This window comes from Phascolarctos cinereus, unplaced genomic scaffold (assembly GCF_003287225.1).
Source record: "Phascolarctos cinereus isolate Bilbo 61053 unplaced genomic scaffold, phaCin_HiC Scaffold_726;HRSCAF=1367, whole genome shotgun sequence".
In the NCBI taxonomy this organism is placed as follows: Eukaryota; Metazoa; Chordata; class Mammalia; order Diprotodontia; family Phascolarctidae; genus Phascolarctos; species Phascolarctos cinereus.
In genome coordinates this window covers 52,409,257-52,436,744 of record NW_027556098.1, presented here as the reverse complement: position 1 = coordinate 52,436,744, position 27,488 = coordinate 52,409,257, and the positions used below count along the sequence as shown (strand labels likewise).

General features: G+C 37.5%; 1 protein-coding gene across 1 annotated transcript in view; it reads left to right on the top strand.

Annotated features, from left to right (window-relative positions):
• MRPS6 (mitochondrial ribosomal protein S6) overlaps positions 1-27,488 on the top strand; it is an 85,780-nt gene that overhangs the window by 45,429 nt on the left and 12,863 nt on the right. Inside the window, exon 4 of the mRNA XM_078146125.1 lies at positions 16,180-16,319. Within this exon, the coding sequence (XP_078002251.1) occupies positions 16,180-16,319 (140 nt within the window). The remainder of the gene's footprint in view (positions 1-16,179; positions 16,320-27,488) is intronic.

Below are 27,488 nucleotides of genomic sequence, written 5' to 3'. Positions count from 1 at the left end.
GGAGTTGGAGAGGAGACTGTGAGCCAGGCATGGAATGAGCTGGAGAAAGAAGAGGGGTGTCCTGGTGTTCTGTGTTTACAAAGTGCCAGAGGTTGGATTATCCAGGATTGACTATAATAATAATTGGATATAATAATAACAACAACAATAATAACAATAATTGCAGGATTGGATTTATACCAGGAATGCAGAGTTGGTTGGTTGGTTTAATATTAGGAAAACTATCATTATTGGCTCTAGTAATAACAAGAACAACACATTGTATGTTAATTTGCAGAGAAAGCTTTTGACAAATACAACACCCATTTCTGTTAAAAACACTAGATAGTTGCTAAATGTGCCTTTCTTTAAAATGATAAATAGTAGGGCAGCTAGGTGGTACAGTGGATAGAGCACTGGGTCTGAAGTCAGGAAGACTCATCTTTCTGAGTTAAAACCTGGTGTGTGATCCTGGGCAAGTCATTTAACCCTGTTTGCCTCAGTTCCTCATCTGTTAAAAAAAAAATTAGCTGGAGAAGGAAATGGCAAACTACTCCAGTTATCTTTGCCAAGAAAACCCCAAAAGGAGTCATGAAGAGTCAGACACAACTGAAAATGACTGAACAACAACAAAACATATCTGAAATCAGGAGCCAAAATTGTGATGGGAACTTTTTAATAAGATGGGAATGAAGCAAAGATGTCCATTGCCAACATTTTTATATAACATGGCACTAGAAATGCTAGGTATAGCAATAAAACAAGAAAAAGAAGTTGAGGGAATAAGCAGAAGCAAAGAAAGAACAAAATCGTTGCTTTTTTTTTTTTGCTGGAGCTTAAAAAATCATTTATTTTAGACATTCTTTTCTTTTTAAGTTGAGTTCCAAATTCTCTTCCTCTCCTACCCACTGAGAAGGAAAGCAAAAATTATATCTGTTATCCAGGTGAAATCCATGTGAAGCATATTTCCATATTAACCATATTGCAACAACAACAAAAAGCAAGAAACTTATATTCCAGTTTGCATTCAGAGTTCATCAGTTCTCTCTCTCTGGAGGTGTGTAGCTTTTTGTCATCGTGTGTCCTTTGGAATTGTCTTGGATCATTATATTGCTCAGAGTAGCCAAGCTTTTCACAGTTTATCATCATTACAACATTCATGTTACTGTGTACAATGATCTCCTGGTTTTTCTCACTTCGCTTTGTATCAGTTAATAGAAGTATTGCCTTTTTTTTTTCCTGAAACCACTTCCTCTCGTCATTTCTTACAGCACAGTATTATTCCATCACAATCATATGCTACAACTTGTTCAACCTTTCCCCAATTGATCAGTATCACCTCAAAATTTTCGATTCTTTGCCACCACAAAAAGGGCTACTATAACTTTTTTTTTTAAATTTTTATATAGGTCTTTTTCCTTTTCCTTTGACCTCTTGGGGGTACAAATTTGGTAGTGGTATTGCTGGCTCAAAGGGTATGCACAGTTTTATTTATAGCCCTTTGAACATAGTTACAAAGTATTCTCCATAATGGACAGACCAGTACACACCTCCAGTAGTTTATTAGTATACTTATTTTCCCTTATCTCCACCAGCATTTGCCATTTCTAATAGAAGTGAGGTGATACTTCAGAGTTGTTTTAATTTGCATTTTTCTAATCAGTAGTGTTTTAGAGCATTTTTTCACATAACCATAGAGAGCTATGATTTCTTCTGGGGGGAAAACCTTTTTCTGTCCTTTGACCATTTATCAATTGGGGAATGGCCCTTTATCTTTATAAATTTGACTCACTTCTCTGTCTGCTTGAAAAATGAGGCCTTTATCAGAGAGACTCAATGGAAAAATTTTCAATATTACTTCATTGTCTATGGTACCTTTTAGCAAAATGTAGTTTTCTTGATTGTCTCTTTTAATTAGGTCTATTTTTTCTTTTCCTTTGTCTGAGATGATTGCAAATTCTGTTTTTTAAAGTGTTATTTTCTTCAATATTTTTTTGTGTGCCTCTTTTACCAAGCTGTTAATTATCTTTTCTTAATTTTGTTACATCATTCTCATTCCTTTTCTCAGTTTTTCCTCTACCATTCTTAGCTCTTTCATTAGCTCTTGCAGGAATTCTTGTTGAGCTTGGGTCCAATTATCATTTTTCTTTGAAGCTTTGCATGTAGCTGTTTTTTCATGTTGTTGTTTTCTTCTAAGTTTGTGTCTTGGTCTTCCCTACCACCACAGAAGCTTTTGTTGTTTGCTCATTTTTCCAGCCTATTTCTTGACTTTGAACTTTGTGTTAAAGTTGGGCTCTCCTCACCTTGGGGTAAGGTGGCCCTGTCCTAAACTTAAGGCTTTTTTGTGCTACTATTTTCATGGCTAATTTTGGCGGTCTGCAAGTTTTTGGTGCTTCCAAGGTAGTGTGATCCAGGGAGAAGTGTTGACATGGGTTTTCTGGTCTGTACTCTGGTCTTTAGCCAGGAAGGACCCCTGCACCCTTGGAATTGCGAACACTCATGTTCCTTTTGGCCCTTGTACTATGACCAGGTCCCCTGATCCTTTGCAGCCATACGATCTAGTGCTCCTCTCCACCCTGGAACTGAGATCCAGAACTTTGTGTGGGCAGTAGGTTGCCAGTCAGTGGAAGCTGTACCCAGAGTCAGCAAAAGGGTCGTCCTCTGTAATCGCCTTCTTACTAGTTGTTCAACCCTCTTATTATCTCTGGGCTCCAAAGCTGCTCAAAATTGTTGCTTTTTGCAAATAATATGATGGTGTATTTAGAGAACCTTAAAGAGTCAAATAAAAATTAATTAAAACTAACTTCAGCAAAATTACAGGTTATAAAATAAATTATTTGAAATCAGCATTTTTTTTTTGGTATAATATAAATAAAAGAAGGAAGAGTTAGAGAAATTCCATTTAAAGTAACTACAGAATGTATATAATGCTTTGGAGTCTGTCACCATACATACAATATCATTAGATATTAGAAAATGTTCTTTACATAATAAAAATAAATTTATATATTTAGAGTGATGTTAATTGCTAATGCAAGCCAGTAAAATAAAAATGAAAATATTAATTAAATTAACTTATTTTGGTGCTACAACAATCAAACAACCAAACAATTATTTTATAAAACTAGAAAAAACATAATAAAATGTATCTAGAAGAACAAAAGGTCAAGAATTTCATGGGAAATTATGAGAAAAATAATTGAGAAGGAACAGGGGCCTAGTAGTACCAGCTCTCAAACTATGCTATGAAGTGGTAATTTTCAAAACAGTTTGATACTGGTTAAAAAAAAATTTCAATCAGGGGAATAGATTAATCTACAACATACAGAAACAAAAGAACCTATTATCCTAATATTCAGTAAACACAAGGGCTCCAATTACTTAAGTAATGACTCAGTGTTTGACTGCATATCAGTCTGGCAGAAATTAGGTTTAGATCAACCCTTTATACCTTTTACCAAGGTAAGCTCCAAAATGGATGCATTACCTATATATAAATCAAATTAGAGAAAAGGAATAAGTAGCAAATAGGAAGAAATTGCCTTACATATCTGTGGCTAGGGAGGAGTGTTCATGACTAAACAAGTGATGGAATAACAGAGCAAAACATGGAAAGTTTTGACTACATAAAATTAAAGCATTTTTATACAAACAAATCAAATACAGCTAACATTAGAGATGAAACAGTTAATTGGGGATAAATCTTTGCAGCAACTTTCTCTGAAAAAGATCCTGTTATGTTGTAATGTTGGGGGAGCTCTGTTTCTCTGTCTCCCTTCCAGATAGATAGATAGATAGATAGATATGAAACTAATTCACATTTATCAGAATAACAGCCATTCCCTAGTTGATAGTTGAAGGAAATGAGTAGGCAGTTATATTTCTTTTCAATAAGACATCCTTTTTCCATACTTTATTCCAATCAGAGAATTATTCAGACTAAAAATAATAATTCTTTCCTTCATCAGTTACGTGTAGTGTTCTTCTAACAAGCTTTTTGGGGTGTTTTTTTTGACCCCTGAAACCTGCTGGTTTATTTCTTTGAATGAATAAACATTATGCTCATTAGAGAGCAGCACCATATGGAAACATTAGAAAACAAAACCAAAAATCAGAACAAAACCATTAAACAGTGAGATTTTTAAAGCCTAGATCAAATGCCATCTTCATTATCCACAGCACCATCTCCCCTTTCCCCTTAGGTGATCTCACCCTTCTAAAGCCCTTCATACTTTACAATGAGCTTGAATTGCATTCTTTTTGTTATGTGTGTGCTCATTTGTACACATAGATCTACATGTATCTTTTCTCCGTGACTAGATTGTAAGCCTGTGAGGACAATGACTTTCTTATTCATCTTTTCCTCCCCTCTTATCCTGCTGCACAATTATTCTTACCAGTGATGTCTTAATTACCATATCCAGTGACGTCTTCTTGGTCCTCATCCTTTTTTGATCTTAATGACTGCTGTTGCTGTTTCACCCCAGGGGAAGCTACCCTCCTCAGTTCTAACCTCCTGCTCTCCGGCTATTCTGTTTTACTTCAGCCATATTCTGCTACATGTATACACAGCTCACATCCAGTCCTTTGCCATTTCTGCCTTCACAATATCCCTCTTATGTTCCTCTCCACTTAGATAGCCACAACCTTAGTTCAGGCTATCATCAGCTTTCTCTTGGCTCCTACTTTTCTCCCTGCTTCAAGTCTCTCTTTCTCATCATATACATCCTTGTCTCCTCCCTCTCACTCCATCTAGTCAGTATCTAGTCAGTTGCTAAGGCCTATTTCACGGCATCTCATATACATCCACTGTGGTCTGCTCACATAGCCACTGCCCTGGTACAGGCTTGAATAGCCTTCTGCTTGGTTTCCCTGCATCATCTCTCCCCACGCCAGTCCACTCACTCAGCAAGCTACCAAGGTGACTTTTCTCAAGAGCAGGCCTCACAATGTGACTCCCCTATCCAGTAAACTCCATTATTGCCTCTGGGATCAAATGATAAATAGGTAAAACAGTCTGCAAAACTTAGGAGGCAGAATGGTAGGGAAGAAATAGCCCTAGATGTCAGTAAGAGGACTTAGGCCCAAATCCAAGGTCTGTTCCCCACTCTTTTACCTGTGTGCCCTTGGAGCAGACTCAGTAACTTCATCTGCAAAATGAGTGTCTCAGACTACATAACTCAAATTCCCTTCTAGCTCCAGATCTGTGATCCTTTGTGAGTCAGTAAAATTGTCTTTAATAACTTTTAATAATTTGTCTTTAATAACTTTTAATAATTTTTAAAATTTATTTTTTCAATCAAAAAGCGTGTATCTTCTCGTCTTCCCATCTCTTCCTCTCCCTTACCTCCTCTCTCCACTTAAAAAAAAAAACCAGCTTAGAGAACTGACACCCAAAGAAATAAAAAGTGATTTGTGCTAAGTCACAAACCTATTCAAATGGAATTTGAACCCAGGTCTTTATCACTGATTCTCAAGTCTAAAGTTTTTCTACTCTCCAACCCTGGATGTCTATGTTAATATCAAACAATGAAGATCAGTCCACTCTCTTTTTGTTCGTTTTTGATTTTTTTAGCGGGGGGAGGGAAGGCAACTGAGGTTGGGTGACTTGCCCAGGGTCACACAGCAATTAAGTATTTGAGGGCAGATTTGAACTCTGGTCCTCCTGACTCGGGGGCCAGTGTTCTGTCCACTATGTTACCTAGCTGCTGTCCCCTAACCCAGAGTTACAAAGGGTGGGGCATGTCTGGAAACATCCAGTAATGTATTTTCAAAGTTCAAGAAACTTAATGAATCAGCATAAACATTTTATACATCCTGAAGTAGAGGGATGGACTGAATGACCTCTGAATGTTCCTTTGTATTTATGGAAAACAGCGAATTTGTAAGGCAGTCCCCTTAGACTACTATTTGAAATATGAATATATGGATGGATCTATGTGTAGGTATTGAGATATTTTGGAAAACGCCTCAACATTGTGGCTTCATCATTGATAAGATGTACTTTTGTTTTTGAATAGGAGGGCTAGGTGGGACTGATGCTGATGATGTCAGCCTGGTTCCTTCATGTAAAACTTGGTCAGAATTTGAGATCATTCTTCAGAAGTGATTATCTGATTGTCTTTTTTTCTTGGTAATTAATCTAGATAACCATTCGAAATAACGGGGAGGGAGGGAGTATTAGCTCTTTTTCTATTTCATTTGTTATCATCTACTGTAGAAATTATAGTTATATCACAGCTTACCCAGATGAATGCAGCTCAATTTAGTGATTTTTAAAGTGACTAATAATGGTAACATTTATTAAATGCCTACTATGTATCAGGCACTGTGCTAAGCGCAGTGTCATAAAACCTAGAAAGGAGCCTATCTGGATGATGATCGAAAGTGTCAAAGTCTATATAGGGAGGTCAAGAAGGATAAAGATTGAAAAAAATCCATTAGGGCATTGGGTAACCCTGAAGAGAGTTACTTGAATAATGAGGCCAGAAGCCAGATTGCTGCCAAAGGTTTAGAGAGAGGAGATGAAGTAGAGGCACTGAGTTGTAGATGACTTTCTCATGAAGTTTAGCAACAAAGAGGAAAACAGATATAGGACAATAATTATTGGGAATGGTTAGATCAAGTGAGAGTTTTTCGAGAATCAGGGAAACATGGATGTGTTTGTAAACACGACAGAAGCAGGAAGGAGGGAGGAAGAGGAGAGAGGATGATAATGAGAGAGAAGCAGGTGCAACCTTAGTTAGAGACAGCAGAGGAGGAGAAGGAGCAGTCAGATAGATAGGAGGAGAATCGGAGAAAAGAGTATTTGCAAAAGGATGTGGACAGGTCAGGTGTGAGGATTAAGAAAAGAGCATTGTATTTAGCAATTGAGAAATGATTGGTAATTTTAGAGAGAGCAGTTTTCAAGTTGAAAGTCAGATTGAGAGTTTAGAAAAGAGGAGCAGGTGTGTAGGTGGTTTTCTCAGATGGTTAGTCACAAAGGGGAGGAGAGATGGGGTGGTCAGAATGTGTTAAGGGTAAAAAGAAATGGGCATGTTTGTAGGTTACAAAGAAGCCAATAGATAGGAAGAGATTGCAGTTGGCAGAGGGAGGGGATTATAAAAGAGAAAACCTATGGGAGAAGACAGGTTGGGATGAGATCAAAGGTATTTGTAGAAGAATTTTCCTTGGCGAGGAGGAGGGTATAATCAATTAGCATTGATTCCTAGTTTGAGCCAGGCACTGTGCTAAGTGCAGGGGATCCAAAGAAAGGTTAAAAAACAAACAGGGGCAGCTAGGTGGCGCAGTGGATAGAGCACTGGCCCTGAAGTCAGGAGTACCTGAGTTCAAAGCCAGCCTCAGACCAAACACTTGACATTTACTAGCTGTGCGACCCTGGGCAAGTCACTTATCCCCAATTGCCTTAAAAACAAACAAACAAACAAACAGAAAAACCAGTCCCTGTTCTCATGGAGCTCATAGTCTAGGAGGGAAGACAATATACAAAGAACATAAAGGATCAGTTGCAAATAAGGGAAAGCGCTAAGGTTAATGAGGACTTGGAAGGCCTCCTGCATAACTGAGAGAACTTAAGGCGCTTCATGTGAGAGTGAAGAATGAGAGAAGGTGCCTAGTGATGTGAGATGAGAGGGGTCAGAAGGGGATTGATTTTCTTGAAGAATCGTCTCAATTTTTTCAGTGAGGCATGAGGTAATATCTTCAGCCAGGAGGGTGTGACCTGGAAAACTTGGACAAGAATAATATAATGGTTTGGAATGTCCACTGTGCTGAGTAGGATAGTGAATTGATTAGGGAATTGTAAGATTACTTTGCTGCAGTGAGAGCCCATTTGAGATTATGTAACTTAAATGTGTAATGTAGTTCTCAATCCACATTTCCTTCTATTTATTTATTTGCAGGATGCTTTGTTTCTCTGCAATTTTCTTCCCAAATTTTTTGCTATTTGATGGTCTTGCTCTTTAAGTTGACTCTCAATTTATTTTGAGCCATAGGTGCTAGTGGTAGTACAGACTAAGAAATTCATAAGTTCCTCCTCTACACTGAATGGTTCTATTTGAGCTCAGATAACCCAAGCTGAATATGTGAGCCCCTAAATGTGCCCTCATACTTTTTCCCTTCCCTCCATACCTTCATTCTTGCCTTCCCATTCCCAGTGTAGTACTGGTCCTCACCCCCTCCTTTTTTTGCATAGCATATACACATGGGAAGACAACTGTAAGACCATCTTCTCCAGCTCTCTCACTTCCCAGATGAGGAAGCTTGGGCTCAGAGAGATTAAATGACTTGTATAACACTGATGAGTGCCCAGGTCCTTTGACTAAACCCAGTGTTGTTTTGGGAATGCTATGTGCTGGTTATCTAATTGAATGTGATTAGCAATTTATACTCGTGACTTCTCCCAGCCCTGTCTTTTTCTATTAATGGAGGTAACTGATATCCTTTGAGGTTTGGAGATTAGACCCAAGTAAGCTGGCATTCAGTTTATCTGTGTTTCCCAGTCCTTCATTCAACCAGAACATGTAAAATGATCACTGGATGTATGGAAATGTAGTGTCAAGTATAGAATGTTAAATAGATACTCTCCCTCTGTTTAAGGAGTTCAAAGCAATTCAACAGACATTGAGGGCTTACTGTGTTCAACAAACTGTGCCAGGCACCGAGTTCCTTTCTTCTATTGGGAAATACAACACGGATGCAGATGAGTATATACAAAGTAATATTAGGCGAGTGCTGAGAAGGGAAATCTAGAAAGTTTGGTTACTTCTGGGTATGTGAGCCTTTGATCTTCACCAATCAGAAGAAAACATTGTAACACTTATATTCTACTTCTATTGATATGATAAACTCCTAATTCTGTGAGTCTAATTCTAGTATCCCTTAGGTAGACTTTTGTAGGGGTAGAAATCAACACATCAAGAGTCTGCTCTGATCTGTGTCTTGTCACTGCCAAGGAGAGGTAGATGTATGCCCCCTTGATCTTCTCTGCTGCAAAAAATCAAATCTGAACATCTCACTGAAGTATATGTCTTTTACTCTCATTGACTTATGTCTTTCAATTCCTTCTTTTCGTGACCTTCCTACAACTTGCTTTTACTGCTTGTAGTGAAATTTTAAATTTTCATTGAGATTTGCCAAGGTAGATTTTCTTGTAAACCTTTTATCTGTATTGCCAATTCTGTCATCAAATTCTTGTTGTGGTTAATCTGTACCAAGAAGAACAACCTTTATGTTTCCCCTCCTCCACAGGAAGGTGTGGGGATGAGGGGGTTGAAATTTGAGGGGTAGGGCTGCAAGGAGACAGGGAACAAAATTATATGAGAGAGATGAGTCAGAAAGGTAGCTTTTTTGGGGGGGGGGATATTTACCTGTTTTTTTCCTTCCATCTATCAATTCACTTGCTCTGGCATTTAATTTACTTGCTACCATAGTAACCAGGCCTCCTGCCAATCTTCTCCTTTTACTTTCCTTTTTTCTTCCTCTGTCTTATGTATGTTTGAGGAGGAGGACATAAGTGGAAATCTACCAGTAAAGGGGTTTGCTGCATTTGGAAAGGTCCTAGAATGGTACTGTGCCTAAATCTTTATTGTTATTTCTAGTGGGTGCAGTAACATCGCCTACTTGTAACCTGTTGGGATTACAATATAAATTTTTATATATTCTTGTTAAGAGAATGTTAATATTGAGGGGTAATACAAGAGAATAAAGCTTTTATGATGGTGGCCAAAATTCCTTTCTAAACTCTTATCCAAATGAGGTCCTCTAACCTATAGGCATTAAGAAATCCAACAATTTGTTGCAATAATTCAGTAAGCATTTATGAAGCCACTATTTTTATGCAAGGCTTTATGCTAGGCACATGGAGGATTATTACTTTGATACTTCAGTGGATATGTGATTTTTTTTCTAGGTGGATATTCTTTCCAGTGGTGCACGTCACAATCCATCATCCATTTTTATCTTATTTCTTATTTTATGTTGTGTGGCTGCTAGCTGAGTAAATGGGTTGGTCATTGGTTTTCCTTTATTCTTTCTTTGTGACTGGCTCACCTCCTTTCCTGGTTATACAGTGACATCATTTGGAATGTAAAGATGAGATGTAAGCTATAGTTCCTGTTCTTAAGGGGTTCTACAGATTAAAGATGTCATCATGATTTTAACTCAGGCCATTTGAAGTATTGGAAGGGTTGGAGAAGACAGCCTGTGGATGTCTTGTCCAACTACATCTTATCTAGTGGCAAAGACAATGTTGAATTTTCTAAGGTTATGGCTGAGGCATCTGGTGCATCGTACCATTGGCACACAGTCACCTACTGACAGATAGTTTAGGGAGAGATGAGATCTAGGGGTTTGTCTCTTGTACAAAATAGTCTGAAAATGGGCAAATACAGTAGTTCATAAATAGGGTTGAGATGTTAGAATGGAGCCAAATCAGAACCCAGGGTGGAAGCATTTTTTAAATCAACAGGAAATAGAAGAGTGTCTGGAGTAATTGCTAAGATTGTAGGGCAAATCGTTCTAACCTTTGGAGCAGTGCTAGCACTGGCAGCAATGGATACTTTTGCTGGGAAGAAGTTACAAATTCTTTGCAAATGTATGCAACATTGCCAGCTTGGAGAAAGTGTACACCGTCTTTCCTCTGATCCTTTCACTATCATTAGAAGTAGCATCAATGACTCTTATAATTCAGGAAAATAGGGCATTTGATAACAGATACTAACATGTAACAGATAACATGTAACAGTCTGATACTATGTATTGTCTCCTCCCCCTCCTTTAAAACAGTGGCATTAGGAAAGATTAGCATTGGCATTGGATTTGATGTTTAGACATGAGTGTGAATTCCTTGGGAAAGTCTTTACCTTTCTGGGTCTATTTCCTCATTTATAAAATGAGAGGATTAGGGTCATGTGATCAGTAAGATCTCTTCCATTTCAAACCTAAAATCTTTGTTTTGAAAATAAGATGAAGTAAGAAGGGAGGTATCTCTATAGTTTTGTGCAGTTAATTTTTAGAGCTTAACATTGAAGGTGTTCAGTATCAGAGCTTAAATAGGACTTGAAAAGATTATTTGTTTTATGTAGTTCTTTATTCTCTCCTCCTTCCAGATATAAGTATATTAAAAGTATACAACTCTTTTTATGCTAAAAAGAAGAAAATTATTCCCAAGGGAGAATGTAGAGGAGTTTTTATAAAATATTTTTTATTCAGGGTATAGAAATGACTTATCCTATTTCAATTATTATTTCACTTGTAGTCAGATTTTATTTTGGCCTCTCTGTTTTAAAAATGAAATGGCCACTTTGTGTAGTCCATCTCTATTCTTTAAAACAAGGTAGTTTTTTAGAGGAATTATTGGATTTTCAAAGTACACAATAAAAAGGCTCTAACCTCCCCTTTTGCTATATTAGCTTTTCCCTCAATATATTCTACATATGACTCTGTATGTGTGTGTGTGTGTGTGTGTGTGTGTGTGTGTGTGTGTGTGTGTGTGTGTAATATCTACCAGTTTAGTTGGTATTTTGATTGTGGGATAAATAATCCACTAATTATAGCATTGAGGTTTTTTAAAAAAAGTATTATTGCTTCCTTTTTTTATGTCATTTCCCAGTATACTACCCCTATTGAAATCCTTCTTCATAACAGAAAAATTCACTTGATAAAACAATCATATGGAATAAATATACAACATTCCCCACCTATATAGAAGTTCAGTTCACACAAAACTTTTAAATTTAAAGGGTCCAGAGGTTGATTATGTTCTCAGATACTTAGCAGCACTTAAGACAGAGAGCATAATACCTTTTTAGATACTCAAATACATACTCGGACTTGATTGCTTATCTTTATTTCTTCCATAAACAACTTCTGTCCTATCCCAACTGAGACTTACTCTCCTTAGTTAATCATTGCTTCTCCAATTGGCCAAGCATCTTCCCCCTCCCCCCCATTCTTTCGTTCTTAAATGAGTTGCCACTGTAATTGGCTGCTCTCTTTAATCTGTCATCCAAATTCTTGACAACAGTGGTTAAGTAGTGCCTGATCCAGAAGTGGGCATTAAAAAAAAATTTCAGGAAAAGTAGTTGTTAAATCCGCCCCCCCTTTTTTGATAATTTATGAGGTATAGGATCATAGATTTAGATATAAACAGGACCTTAGAATTGGGAAGTTCTGTTATACTGAGATCTTAGAGATGATCAAGTTTAAATCCCAAGTTGTATTTTACCAACCTGGTAGGCAGTAAGACATAGTGAAAAGAGTGTTTTGGAATGAGGACTTTCAAGATTTGAGTCTGAGGTCTGAATCCCAGCTATGACTTTGGGCAAATCACTTAACCTTTATGGCCTTAGTTTTCTCATCTCTAAAATGAGTGTTTTAAGTCCCTTAAGTATGAGAACAGGAGTTGGGGTGGAAAAGAACACTGTGAATCATATGCTGAATTTATTGAGAAAGAAGGAGGAATGAGCTAGGTACCAGTGGATGACTGTATGGATCTAGACAGATGGAATGAACCTGGAAATATGAAAAGTTGTTGAGTGAGGCTAGAAGTTTTCTTGGGAAGTAAAGAATATATGAATTTACAACAGCAGCAAGGTTCTGAATCACAGGGATCAGGAAAATTAGAGGCAGGAATTTGCACCCTCATTAGATTGAAGCTAAGGAAAGTATGAGTAAATGTTCCAGGGTGATATCTAGATCAGGGGGTTTTAATCTTTTTTGTTTCATAAGCCCCTTTGGCAGTCTGGTCAAGTCTATGGATCCCTTTTCAGAATAATGTTTTTAAGTTAATAAAGTGAAATATGTAACTGAATAACTGAAATACAGTTATTATTAAAGAAAAAAAATTCACAGATTCCAGGTTAAGAATTCTGGCCTAGATAATTGCAAATAGAAATATTAGGATTATAGGATAATAGATTTAGAGCTTCAATGGACCTTAAAAGTCAACCACTGCAGTTCCTAATTTTTGTAGATAAAAAAAGTAAAGCACAGTTACTTGCCCAAGGATGCGTAAGTAATTAGATATGGGAACTGAAATTCTAGCATTGTTCCTCTTATTAGTAATCCAGTGTGTTTTTCACTATATAATGCTGCTTTTCAGTTAGCAACTTCTTTGGATCTTGAGATCAGCCCTGTGTGGTGTTATTACATGGAGACGTGTAGCCATTGAGACTTTCAACAGACTGGTGGTTGGTGGTGTGTTCTAAGTTGTTACCAAATGTGGCAACTTAAAACTTCGAAGAATTAGCCGGGATGTGTTGATGCACAAAACCATGTGCTTGTGGAGGTATGGTGTCAGGAATTCAAAATCCAATGCAGTAGTCTATAGTCAGTCAACATTTATTAAGTGCCTACTGTGTGCCAGGCACTGCTAAGTGCTATGCATACAAATATGAAAAAAAGAAAGACAGCCCCTTGCTCTCAAGGAACTTGCATTTTAATGGAGGAAGACAACACACACAGAGGAAGCTGAAAAGGATATGGGGGGGGTGGGGAAGTGCCCAATGTGAGAGCAAAGTCAGACACGTGTCAAAGTAGTGCAGTCAGGTGGGAAATAAGGAAATACCAATTCATTTCTTCCACACAACCAGCCTCTTTCATATATCATGTCAGGCACCACCACTTAAATGCGCTTTTCCTTAACTGCCTACATCCTCTGCTGCACCCAAAAAACAATGAACTAGTGAAGAATATGGTCATGGAATCTGAGGCACTGTCCATTTATTCTGATCCATATCTGAGGGAGAATCCCCTCTTAAGACATGCCTGACAAGTAATTAGTCAGCCTTTGATTGAAAAATTCCAGTGCAGGGAATCCACTGCTACCCAAAGTATCCCGTTCCATTTTTGGCTAGCTTTCATTGTAAGAGATTTTTTTTTTCTCATATCAAGCTAAAAATGCCTTTCTAGAATTTCTATCCATTACTCCTAGTCTTACATTGTGGGGCTAAGGAGAACAAATCTGATCCTTTTTCCATATGACATTCTTTCACATTCTTGAAGCCAGCTATCATATTCTTCATTCTTCCTTGCCTCCATCATCTAGGCTAAATGTTACCAGTTCTTTCAACCAGTCCTCATAAGGTTTGATTGCAAAGAAATTGTTAGCCCCGAGACTGTCAACCAAAATAATTTTAAAAACTTTTTTATAATATTTTATTTCCCCCAATTACATATTAAAATAATTTTTAACATTTTTTAAAATTTTGAGCTCCAAATTCTATCCCTCCTTCCCTCCCTCTCTACCCCTACGTAAGATGGTAAGCAATTCGATATAGGTTATACATGTGCAGTCATGTAAAACATTTCCATATTAATCATTTTGTACAAGAAGACTCAAAAGGCATGAAAGGAAGAAGGAAGAAAGGAAAGAAAGAGAACAATAGTACGCTTCAGTCTGTAATCAGATAATATCAGTTCTTTTTCTGGAAGTAGATAGCATTTTCATCATGATTCCTTTGGGATTGTCTTGGATCTTTGTGTTGCTGAGAATAGCCAAGTTGTTCATAGCTCATCATACAATATTACTGTTACTGTGTACAATGTTTTCCTGATTCTGCTCACTTCACTTTTCATCAGTTCACCTAAGTCTTTGCAGGTTTTTCGGAAAGCAGGTTTTTCCTGCTTGTCATTTCCTGTAGCACACTAGTACTCCATCACAGTCATATACCACAGTTTGTTCAGCCATTCTCCAGTTGATGGGCATCCCCTCAATTTCCAATTCTTTGCCACCACAAAAAGAGCTGCCATAAACATTTTTGTGTAAGTAGGTCCCTCCCGCTTTCCTCCCCTTTTTTGTAGACCTTTGGACATAGTTCCAAATTGCTCTCCAGATTCAACCAAAATAATTTTAATGAAAGTTATTGAGGTATAATAGAACCAAGCCCTAGGCTTAGAACAGTAATATCTAGGCTCAAATATTGGCTCTAGCAATTACTTTCTGGCTTTTCTGGTAGGTCATTTTACTCCTCAAGGCTTAGATAGATCCTTATAAAGTGGAAGTAACGATACGCATTAGGATTGCCATATGTAAATGTAAGTTTCCTCTCTGTATATTGGTCATTGCTCTTGTAGCATATTTTGATTTTTTTTTTAAAGCAACTCATTCTTTTTAGCAGTTCCTTTTTCTTCCTTTTTAATTGACAGGCCATTATCTACAATCTTGGCATTGACCATATGGTGTGCCTGTTTAATATTTCAAAGTTGTCATAAATCCTAGACTTTTTTCTTTCTTTTTCTTTTTCTTTTTTTTTTGTCTAAGCATAACGAGTTACCCTAATACGTTTTTTAAAAATCTCTTTACAAGGTTTTTCTTTTCATACTATTTGGGTAACCTGAAATCTTCAAGATACCAACTGTGCCATGCAAGTTCATTAATCCTTGAATTAACCTTTATATTTAGCGAATAAAACAAGAAAATATGTTTTGGTTATTCTTGGTGCTATTAAGTATCTTTTTTCCTCTTTTTCAGATAGAGATTATAGGATTATAGGATCATAGATCTAGATAAAATGAAAGGTTTTTAAAAAAAAATTTGATTCATAAGATCTTATTTTACAAAGAATATTCCAAGTTTCTGGTTGAAAATCATGCTTCAGTTAGAATTACCAAAGAGAAATGCTTTTTAGTTAGACAAAACTAAAATCAAAATGCATAGTATGGCTACCAATCCAAGGAGCTATGGTCAACCAGAATTGTTTTCTTCTTAATCTAATCATCCCTGAGTTATATATAATATGCATGCGTTCTATTATAAGGTAATTAATTTGGAGTTACACCATGATTTATTAAAAATAATACTTTTTATGGGTATTTTTAAAAGTTGCCAGCTTGTTAAAACATATAATAAAAATAATTTTTTTTGTTCTTATTACACATCTTATAACTCAACATATTTGCTGAACACATTAGCAGTTTTTCGTTAGGATTTGTGGAAAGAAAGATTTCAAATGTTCATATGAATCACTTTTCTTTGGTAATATACATGCAAATTTCATTAGAGAAATTCAAGAATAATTTCTTCATGTTCTGGGACATTTTATTTTATCATAACTCAAAATCTTGTATTGTTACATTGGGATGTACATCCATTGGTGTGTATGTCTATTGGGATGGATATGTCAGTGTTTAAGAAGTTTCTTGTGTTACTTCTGATCGAAGCAGTAAACTGTGTTTCTGTCTTCTTCTAAAACTTAACAGCAAGAGACCGCCACTGCCCTGAAGCGCACGATTCAAGCCCTACTGGATAAAGGGGCAGTAGTGAGAAATTTGGAAAACCTGGGTGAAAGGGCACTTCCATATAAGATCTCCATACATAATCAACGCCATCACAGAGGAGGGTAGGTTCTGCCTTTATCACCTGCAAAACATCTTTAGTATAAGCTAGCTTAATAGATAGTACTGTTTAGTTCAACCTAGAGATTCCTGTCATTGTATGCATTATAACAAATTAATTATATAATGTGATTTCTTTAGTTCAGGGCGCTCTAATGCAGCTCCTTCCTGGAGCATGTTTTCACATGTATTTACTTCCTGTTGCAATGTTGTGTTGTTGTTTTTTTTTTTCCCTCCAGCCAGATAATTTCATTGATATAGGCATTCCCAATGAGGAAGTTCCTTTACTAACACTGATAAAACACTCCTGTGCAGTGAGCGGAAAGAGGATTTACAGTAATTCATGTTTTCACCGTCTCTATATCCAGCTCCATGTGCATTATGCCACACTGCCTCTCAAGAGTACAAAAATAGGTCGTATTGGGGATTGAAATTATGTAGAACCATATGATTTAGAGCTTTTTTAAAAATTAAATTTATTTTTAATTTATGGGATAAAACAAGTACTTCTGTAACATAGTATAATTAAAAGAAAAAGATTGTACCTTAAACAGCAAATCTATTATGTACAGCTTGCTATTTCTTTTAAAGTTATGTAAATTTCTTTTCTCCCCTCCTCCCCCCTTTTTTTTTTTTAAAGATTTAGAACTGAAAGGGACCTTTGCGATCACTTAGTCTAATTCTCATTTTAGAGATGAGGGAACTGAGACCTAGAGAGGTGATGTGGCAAGGTCATGCAGGTAGCAAGCACCTGACTCCGAATGCTGGTTCAGGTCCCTTGATTTGTTGTTTATTGTTTAAGTGTGGTTTGTACCCAGTGATTTCCAAGGTGCCTTCTGAGGTGCTGATGCCCAGTCCAGTGCTCTAGCCTTCTTTCTTGATGAAAAACAACAATAAAACCCTTTTTAAAAAAAAAATCTAAGAACTTAACTCCTATCTCTTGCCTTTTGAAAATTTCCAGTAACAATGTGTTGGCAGTATACTGGCTGCATCCTTTCTAAATGTATTGGTTGCAGTAATTACTGAAATGTGCTAAGAGTAATTGACCGATTTGTAGAGCTTAGCCACATAATAAAAAATAGCTACTACCTAATCCAATTTACTTTACTACTTGCCTCCCAGCAACATATACCAACTTCTTTTTTATAAAAATCACATTTAATTTTTTCAGTGAACGAAACTATATTTTTTCTCCTACTTCCTGTAATAAATATATCTTTATATCTCTATTATCTGTCTGTCTAGTTGAACAAAACAAATTGCTACATTGGCCACTTTCTAAGAATATGTGTCTCATTCTACACTCTGACTACAGCATCTGTGTGTTAGTAGATGTACAGGGGCTTCATCATCAGTCCAGCCATAGTCTTTGTGGTTGTTTCTTGCATTGAACAGAGTACTGAAGTCCTTCAGAGTTATTTGTCTTTACGATGTGATTGTTATTTCGTAAGTTCTCTTGGTTCTGCCCACTTTACTCTGCATCAGTTCATTTACCACCTTTCTGAAGCAAATCTTTTCTTTTTTTTAATCTTTTTTTTTTTTATTTTTGGGCAGTTGGGGTTAAGTGACTTGCCCAGGGTCACAGAGCTAGTACGTATTAAGTGTTTGGACTGAGGCTCGATTTGAACTCAGGTCTGCCTGACTCCAGGGCTGGTGCTCTATCCACTGTGCCACCTGCCTGCCTCTTCTGAGCAAATCTTGAAGATTGGATGCTATAGTGTTGAGTCTCTTAGCAGGAATAGATTAGGCTAAAAGACTATCTTAATGTTTTTGTAAATTATTCCGTGGCTGGTGGAATTCTGCTCTTTTTTCATATGCCCCATTCTTACTCATCTGAGGATAAACCTACATATTCTCTGGATGAGGGTTGGGGGAGCCAGGGAAGACATGGGAGATAATGTAGAAGTCAGATGTTTAGGACTGCCTATGGCATGTTATACCAAGCTGTTCTTCCTGTGGGACTGGAGCTGTGTATAATGCATGAGACATTTTCCTTCTTTCCATATGCCAAAGTACAAAAGATGATCCTTCCCAAAAGGAAAACTTGAGACTTGGTGATGCAGAATGAGGCACTGGATTGAGTTTTTGTATTGCATGTAAACCTTCAGTCATAGCCAGGTACTGTAAATTCCATCTTCTGGTTGTTTAACCTTGTTAAACAGTAAAAAACTAATGTTCAGCTCCTCAAGCAACTCTGAAATGAATGCTGGTGCTTAGCAAGGTCTGAGAGATGTTGCTAGGCAACTTGTAATGCGCAGAGGCTATCCCGTCTTGTGACAGTCAAAATAACAATAAAGGGTTTTTTTTTTGTTTCTGTTAAAAACAAACAAACAGAAAACCCATAAACAAGATTGTTTTTAATATCAAGGATGTAAACCTTTTTCACTCCCAGATATTGGCTCATGGAATCATTAATCAATCTGTGCCTGAATCCACCCTTGTTTTGTATAAAGTAGGGACAACCTTATTTCCATCATTCTCGGGTAATGTGGATTGAGGGCCCTCATGGTTGCCCTACCTGTTAAATATCATGGCATGATGCTGACTCACCTCATATAGGAGCTGGCTTCATCCCTTGCTGGTGGATCCATCCTGTCATAAAGGAGTCCTGTGTGAGTCACTTAGATGGGTCATGAGTCTTAATGTTAATGTGGGCTCATCTTATTACAAGAGCCAAATTTCTTCAGAGATGATTCTAATTTCAGATTCCTGCCGGGGTCTGAGATAAAAAACCAGATGGAGGTGATGGACAGGCCTCTATTTTGTGTATATTGTATTCAGTACTGCTTTGAAAGCCTGTGTTCTCTAGGTCTGGAGGCAGTGGGGTAGAAGAGGAAGGTTTTTTTTTTTACTGAAATATCTGCTAACTAAAAAATTCCTTCCAAATCCAGGAGCTTCAGAACAAATCTCCATACTGATAGTTACAATGCTTCATTGCTTTTTTTGAAGCCCTTTCTGACTTCTCATCTTATTTTATTCTTACCACATTCTTCTGTGTTGTACTATATGTCAGTAGATATTACCTCCATTTTACATATAGCAAAAATTTAGGCCCAGAGGAGATACATTCAGCAACTTGATTTACTTTTCCAAAATAATTTAGTCTTAGCTCATTTATAAGGGAGAATTCTTAAGCGAGCATTTTATTTCCATGGAATGGTTTTACCTGCTGAGGCCAGACAGTTACAAAATGAGAAACCAAATGTAGCATAAAGGGGTATGTGCATGTGTATGCGTGTGACAGAGATAGAGATAGAGACATAGAGGGAGAGAGAAATAGAAGCAGAGAGGAAGAGGGAGAGGCAGAGATTTGTCTTTGATAAATGGATCTTCAGTTCTTATTTGTAAAAAACATTACTCTCCTCGGGGAAGAATTTTGACTCTTGGTTTTTATTCTTTGGCTGTTGGAACCCATGGGGATGAGACATCATAGGATCATAGATTTAGAATTATGAAGAACATTAGATCCTGTCTAATCCAACCCCTCATTTTTATGATTGAGGACACTAAGATTTAGGGAGGTTAAGTGACTTGCCTACCACCACACAGATAATCAGTATCAGAGGTGGGCTTCTAACCTTGGTCTTCCTGACTTTGAGTTCCTTCTTCTATCTACTCTGCCTTCAACCAGGTAGTCTCTGGTGTTTATTAAATGATTGATTTATGTCTAAACAAAAGTGTTGGCATCATCACATTTTATATGCTACTACAATTTCCATTTTCCAAATAATTTTTTTTTGTAGCAAAAATGTGTTTATAAACCAACTGTCTGAAATTCAGAACTCATTTCTTCATATAAAAATATGTATATAATTATTGTGTTCTCAGGCTTGCCCAATCAGTCAACAAACATTTATTAATCACCTACTGTGTAATTGGGACTGTGTTAGGTGCTAGAAATACAAAAAAAAATGCAACAGTTCTTACTTTGAAGAAACTAAGATTCTGTTGTTTCCATTCTTTCACAGTAGTATACAGAGTTAAGGGATATATTTCTATAAGCAAATGCAGACAACATTGTTCAACATAAGGTAGTTTTCAAAGGCAGGCCAGGAAAGACTTTATGAGGAAGGTTGTGCTTAAGCGGCATCTTTGAGGGAAGAAGGATTCTGTGAGGTGGGGCTGAAGATGAAGTGCATACCAGGCATGAGGAATGGCTAATTTGGCTAAACTATAGAGTTCTGGAATGAGAGTCATGTATTTTGAGGCCAGAAGGATAAGCTGGGATCAGATGTGAAGGAATTTAAATGCCAGAGGATTGTCCTGGAGACAATATCGAGTTTATTGTAGTTTATTGAGTAGGAGAATGACCTGGTTAGATCAGCGCTCAAAGGAAATTAGTTTAGCAGCTATGGAGGATTGATTGGAGGGAGGGGTGCTTGAATTCATAGCATTTGAAGAGGTGGAAGAACTGGGTGATGAGGGTGTTTGGTCACCAATGTTGAAATCCCCTAGTGTAAGGGCAGGAATTGCAGAAGAGAACAAAAATAAGAATGAACCTCAAAGGAGGAGGGTTGCTGAGCATTGACTTCAAAGAAAGAATCTGAAAGTGTCAAGTGAGGGGAGGAAGGAGTATTCTGATTCTTTCTCTAGGACCAGTGAATAGAGGGATGTGAGAATAGGGTACAACTGGTGCTAGAGAGGATGGCCAGGGGTGCAGTGTCATCTGGGGGTAGTCGGGTCTCAATGCATGTTAATACAAGAAGCATTGGAGGACGAGATCCAAAATGAAAGGAAGTTTGTTTATTATGAAACAGGAATTTCAGAGAGCAAAGTGGAAGGAGAGGCATAATTGGAATGAAACGTGAGAAGGGTAGGGTTGAGGAGGATGAGGGTACAAGAAAATGGAGCTGAGGTTTGGGGACAGATTACCCATAAGCAGCCAGTGATTAAGTAATAAAGAAATAAGGAGCTAGGTAGGTGGTATAATTAATAGAATGCTAGACCTGGTGTCAGGAAGACCTACCCAAATTCAAGTCCTGTCAAAAACATTTATTAGCTCTGTCATTCTGGGCAAATAATTTAACATGTCTCAATTTTCTTGTCTGTAAAATGGAGATAATAATAGTACCTACCTTCCAGAGTTGTTGTGAGGATAAAACAAGAAAATATTTATAAAGAGTTTTGAATACATTAAAGCGCTGTATAAATGCTAGCTATTTTCATGGCTATTATGAAGTGTACGTGGGTATATGAATTACTTGGGCCAAAGTAACATAATTAATTGTGACATAAAACAAACCTCATGATTTTTTACAACTTTAAAATATTTTTAACATGTTATGTTTTCTTTTTTACTGCAATCTCTTATTTCACTCTTTTTACAGTATTTTGATACACATTCCTTTAATTCATCATGAAATTCACATTTTTGAAAAAACATTCTATTTTAAGGGTGTCATTGATAAATAGTTCTTTTTTCCATGTCTAGATTTGATTGTAGGTTGTAGGTTTTCTTTGTAGTTTAAATTCTGTCTCTTGTTCTATAAATATGCATATCAGAGTTCATCATCGAGTCAGTGGGTACAAGACTTCCAAACTCATTGAAAATAAACTCCCCGGAATATGTTTGATGGATTTTTTTTTACAGGTTAATGAAGATACAGTATTACTAGTTCACTCAAACTTCTTATGGCAGTAGTTCTCATATATGGCCTTAAATGAAATAAGTTTCATCAGTAAAATTTAACTTTTTCCAGTCTTCAGTACTCCAGTTTTTGTATTGTCCCATCCATAACAGGCATTCTTTCTTCGTAGCGATTATTATATATTTTATATATATATATATATATATATATATATATATATTATATTTTATATTATATATATATATAAAATATTATTATTATCATAGCCAATTAAAGAGGCATTTGTCACTTTGGAGAGTAATTGTTACCAATTCTTCCAGCTGCCTGGTTCCTCTAAAAGTATTTGGTTATTTTCTGAGGATTAATTCAGCTATTTTGCAGTAATAGTTTGTCATGTCTTAGAGATAGTTTTCATTTTCAACTGCACTTTGGTACAAGATCCATTTTCATTGAAGATAAAAATGATCTTTCAAATTCTTGCCTTCAATCATCAATTGCTGTAATATTGAAATACAGAATTTAAAAAATATTATTTTTGATATAAGTTCCAAATTCTCTCCCCTTCTATCCCTCCCCATTCTTACGTGTGATATAATATATATTACATATTATATTCATTATACATATGAAGGCATGCATAGCATATTTTCACATTAGCCATGTTCTGAGAAAAATAAAGAGAAAAAATATGCCTCAGTCTGCATTCAGAGTTCATTAGTTCTCTCTCTGGAGGTGGATAGCATTTTTCATCTTGAGTTCTTTGTAACTGTCGTGGATCAGAGTAGTTAAAACTTTCACAGTTGAGCATCACTACAATATTGCTCTTGCTCTGTGTATGGTTTTCCTGGTTCTGCTCACTTAACTTTTCATATAAATTGAAGTGTGCTTTTTACATGTTTCCTTGGAATAATCTCCATTCTTAAAAATGGAAGAACTAAAACCAACAAAAGAGCAGTGAAATAACAGGTGGAGTTAGAAGCTCTTGCTTGCTTTTTGCCAGGCACTGTGCTAAAGTTCTGGGAATACAAGTACAAGCAATAAGAAAGACATTTCCTTCCCTGAAGGAGCTCACGTTCTAAGGTAGAAGGGGGGAGACAACACGTAAAAAGGGAGTGAAAATTGGGGGTGGAGGTGAGGAAGAGATCTTCATGACCCCAAGATATGAGAGTCAGGAAAATCAGGAGCAGAAATGGGAGAAAAGTAAGTATGATTGGCCTGGGCACTTTGTCCAGTAGAAGTTCTAGATAGGAATTCCTCAATTGAAAGAGGGACCACAGAGGCTGAAGCATCTCCAAGGGTGAAAAGGCAGCTGGGGAAGAAATGTAAAAGTTCAAAAAGTCAGAAAAGAAGTGAAATACAGTACTCAGCTGACAGTTTACTAAAAGCGGGGAAACCAATTCAGTCCATTTTCTTCCAGTTAAGATCAGATATTTTGAGTTAGTAGAAGCATACATGCATGAACTTTACTGTCACAGAAAGAAATCTCAAAATTGGTGCTTATCCTAAGTGATTTGCACACCAGAAGAGTGTTGATGGTTGGCACATGAAACATAAGACAGTCCTCATGGGGGAGGGGAGTATTGCAAGGTCCCTGGCCTTTGAGATAACTCCCTTTCTGGACTGTAATGGGGACATGGAGGGAATCCTGTTTAACTCATAGTTTAGGTCAACAGCAACACTTTATTAAACACCAACCAATTCTGTACCAAAAAACTGCTAGGTTCTGGGGAACAAAAAAATCCCCTGCCCTCAAAGAACATACTTTTTGCTTATGGAATAGTACTATTTTAAAAATACCTAACTGCCATTTATAACATTGTTTTTATGGGGAAATGGATGCTTGTCAGGTCTCTAAGCTCTAACAGCAAGAACCAGATTTCCTTAGGCTCTAGCCTTCGGTGTGACCATGGAAGAAGCAGTTTCTTCAGCAAGGAGGTGATAAGATAAATATTCTTAAGTACAAATAACGTTAGTACTCTACTCTTACATACAAGAAATAATCTGCCCTATATTTACATAGAACTAGGCAGCTCCCCACGCATTCTGAAAACAAAGGGCAGTTTGCCTTAGTAAGAGGCAAGACTCCATAGACAGGCATAACTACCTACTATGTTCTATACTTAAATGAGTTTTTGTTGTTCATTCATTTTCAGTTGTGTCTGACTCTTTGTGACACCATTTGGAATTTTTTGGCAAAGATACTAGAGTGGTTTGCCATTTCCTTCTCCAGCTCATTTTACAGATGAGAAAACTGAGGCAAACAGGGTTAAGTGACTTGCCCAGGATCACACAGCTAATAAGTGTCTGAGGCCAGATTTAAATATAGGAAGATGAGTCTTCCTGATTCCAGACCTGGCACTGTATGTACTTTGCCACCTAGCTGCCCCCCAAACATGAGTTGAGGATCTATTATACTATGACAGACCAGCTGCAAGTTTCCTGGAACAACTGTGAGCACCAGTGGTCCACATGTTTTGTGGTTCTTGCAGAATCCCAGCGAATGAGAGTCAAAAGCCCAGGCAGGGTTCCATCTATGGTTCTGTGATCTTACTTCACAGTTTTGGGCACTAAAGTCTCTGCCACAAAATATTGTCATTGCTTTGCCTACCTGTCTGCCTATAGATACGCACTATAAGTATAGGTACCACTGAAGATTACTTGTTTGATAACCAGGAGAGCTGATTTTTTTTTGACAACTTCTTGATTTAAAGTGAACCATTGAATACCAAGAAAAGGGCATAGCAATACAAGCAGTATTAATATTTAGACCTTCTTTATAAAAAGCCTAAGTTTTCCAAACATGCATAATTTCTTTCAGAGGCAGTATGATAGACAAGAAAAAAGGAATGCACATAGAATCAGAAGAGATCTAAATTAAAATCTTACCTTTGGAACTTGCTTGATTAATTAGCTATATATATATACCATGGGCAAAAATCCATTGGTTTCTTGGAGCCTCAGTTTTGGCGTGCCTGCATCAAGTCTCCATAGTTCAATCCATCCTTCGTAGAGCTACCAGTGATTTTTCCTAAAATGTAGTTCTGACCATGTCACTTCAGTATTCTACAGACTCCTGGCATTCCAAGGTCTTCATGCATGACCTGATGTGCTCTGCTGTCTAGTTATACTGGCTCGGTTGCTATTCCTCAAACTACCATCATCTCTCATCTCTATACTTTTGCACTGGCTCTCCTTACACCTGGAATACTTTCCCTTCTCAACTCTCAGTCTTAGAAATTGTTGTTTCCTGGGGGCGGAGCCAAGATGGCAGAATGAAAGCAGTGACTTGCTTAAGCTCTCCCCCAAACCCCTCCAAATACTCATAAAAAATGACTCTAAACAAATTCTGAAGCAGCAGAACCCACAAAAAGACAGAGTGAAACAAATTTGCAGCCCAAGACAACCTGGATGATTGATCAGAAAGGTGTATCGCTCCGGGCTGGGAGCGCAGCTCAGCGTGGGTGCGCAGGCCACAGCGAACCTGGAGCAGGCCTCAGAGGACTGAATCACAGGCAGCTGTGGAGGTTTCCAGACTCCTCAATCCAGGAATGCCAAAGACAACTTAGAAGGGCAGTGGGAAAAGTCTGTTTCTGTGGGTGCTGAGAAAGGAAAGCGGGGTTTCAGCTCATTCCCCAAGAGTGTGGCCTGGGGGGGGGGGGCAGCTGCTTCCCAAGCTTTTGGCCCACAGACTGAGGGGGAATCCAGTGGCTGATCAGAGAGGGATTGCAGGGATTTCTTTGCCAGTGCTGAGGTAGGGATCTCTTGCTTTTCCCGTGTTTGGATCTGGGTCACAGTTCTGGGTGGTGGTGCTGGGGTGAGGAGGAATGCTGGCGTGGTGGAGCTTGGAGTGGCTGTGGACAGGAACCCCTCCTCACAGTTACAGGACAGAAAGGAATACTTGTGGTCACAGGCCAGGAAAGGAGTAAACACAGGCCCTTATCATACCACCTTGCAAGAACTGAAAATTTACAGGTCCCTACAGGTATCTCTGAAAACAGCTATACAAACCCCTGAAGCTTGGGACAATACATTCTCCACATTGGAAGCGGACTCTTACCTTAACAAAGAGTTTAAAACTCAAGTAATTGGCTGGGATCATGAGCAACCAGCGCAAAAAGAGTCAGACCACAGAATCTTACTTTGGTGACAAAGAAGATCAAAATATACAACCAGAAGAAGACAACAAAGTCAAAGCTCCTACATCCAAAGCCTCCAAGAAAAATATGAATCAGTCCCAGGCCTTGGAAGAGCTCAAAAGGGATTTTGAGAAGCAAGTAAGGGAAGCAGAGGAAAAACTGGGAAAAGAAATGAGAGTGATGCAAGAAAATCATGAAAAACAAGTCAACAGCTTGCTAAAGGAGACCCAAAAATACTGAAGAAATAACACCTTAAAAAATAGCCTAACCCAAATGGCAAAAGAGGTCCAAAAAGCCAATGAGGAGAAAAATGCCCTAAAAAGAAAAATTGGCCAAATGGAAAAGGAAGTCCAAAAGCTTACTGAAGAAAATACTTCCTTAAAAATTAGAATAGAGCAATTGGAAGCTAGTGACTTTATGAGAAATCAAGACACTGTAAAACAAATCCAAAAGAATGAAAAATTAGAAAACAATGTGAAATATCTCATTGGAAAAACAACTGACCTGGAAAATAGATCCAGGAGAGAGAATTTAAAAATTATTGGACTATCTGAAAGCCATGATCAAAAAAAGAGCCTAGACATCATCTTTCAAGAAATTATCAAGGAAAACTGCCCTGATATAGTAGAACCAGAGGGCAAAATAGAAATTGAAAGAATCCACAGATCTTCCTGAAAGAGATCCCCAAAGGAAAACTCCTAGGAATATTATAGCCAAATTCCAGAGTTCCCAGGTCAAGGAGAAAATATTACAAGCTGCCAGAAGGAAACAATTCAAGTACTGTGGAAACACAATCAGGATAACACAAGATTTAGCAGCTTCTACATTAAAGGACCTGCAGGGCATGGAATATAATATTCTGGAGGGCAAAGGAGATAGGATTACAACCAAGAATCACCTACCCAGCAAAACTGAGTATAATCCTTCAGGGGAAAAAATGGTCATTCAGTGAAATAGAGGACTTTCAAGCATTCCTGATGAAAAGACCAGAGCTGAATAGAAAATTTGACTTTCAAATACAGGACTCAGTGGAACATGAAGAGGTAAACAGGAAAGAGAAATCATAAGAGACTTATTAAGATTGAACTGTTTACATTCCTGCATGGAAAGATGATATTTATAACTCATGAGACCTTTGTCAGTATTAGGGTAGTTGGAGAAAAAAATTATATGTATGTATATATAGATAGATAGATAGATAGAGGGCACAGGGTGAGTTGAAGATTAAGGGGTCATATCTGGAGAATAAAATTAAGGGATGAGGAGGATTATACTGGAGAAGAAGAAAGGGAGAGGTAGAATGGGGTAAATTATCTCACAAAAAAAAGAAAAGAAAGTCTCTTACAGTGGAGGGGAAGGGGAAGGTGAGAGGGAATGAGTGAATCTTATTCTCATAGGATTTGGCTTAAGGAGGGAATAACATACACATTCAATTGGGTATGGAAATTGT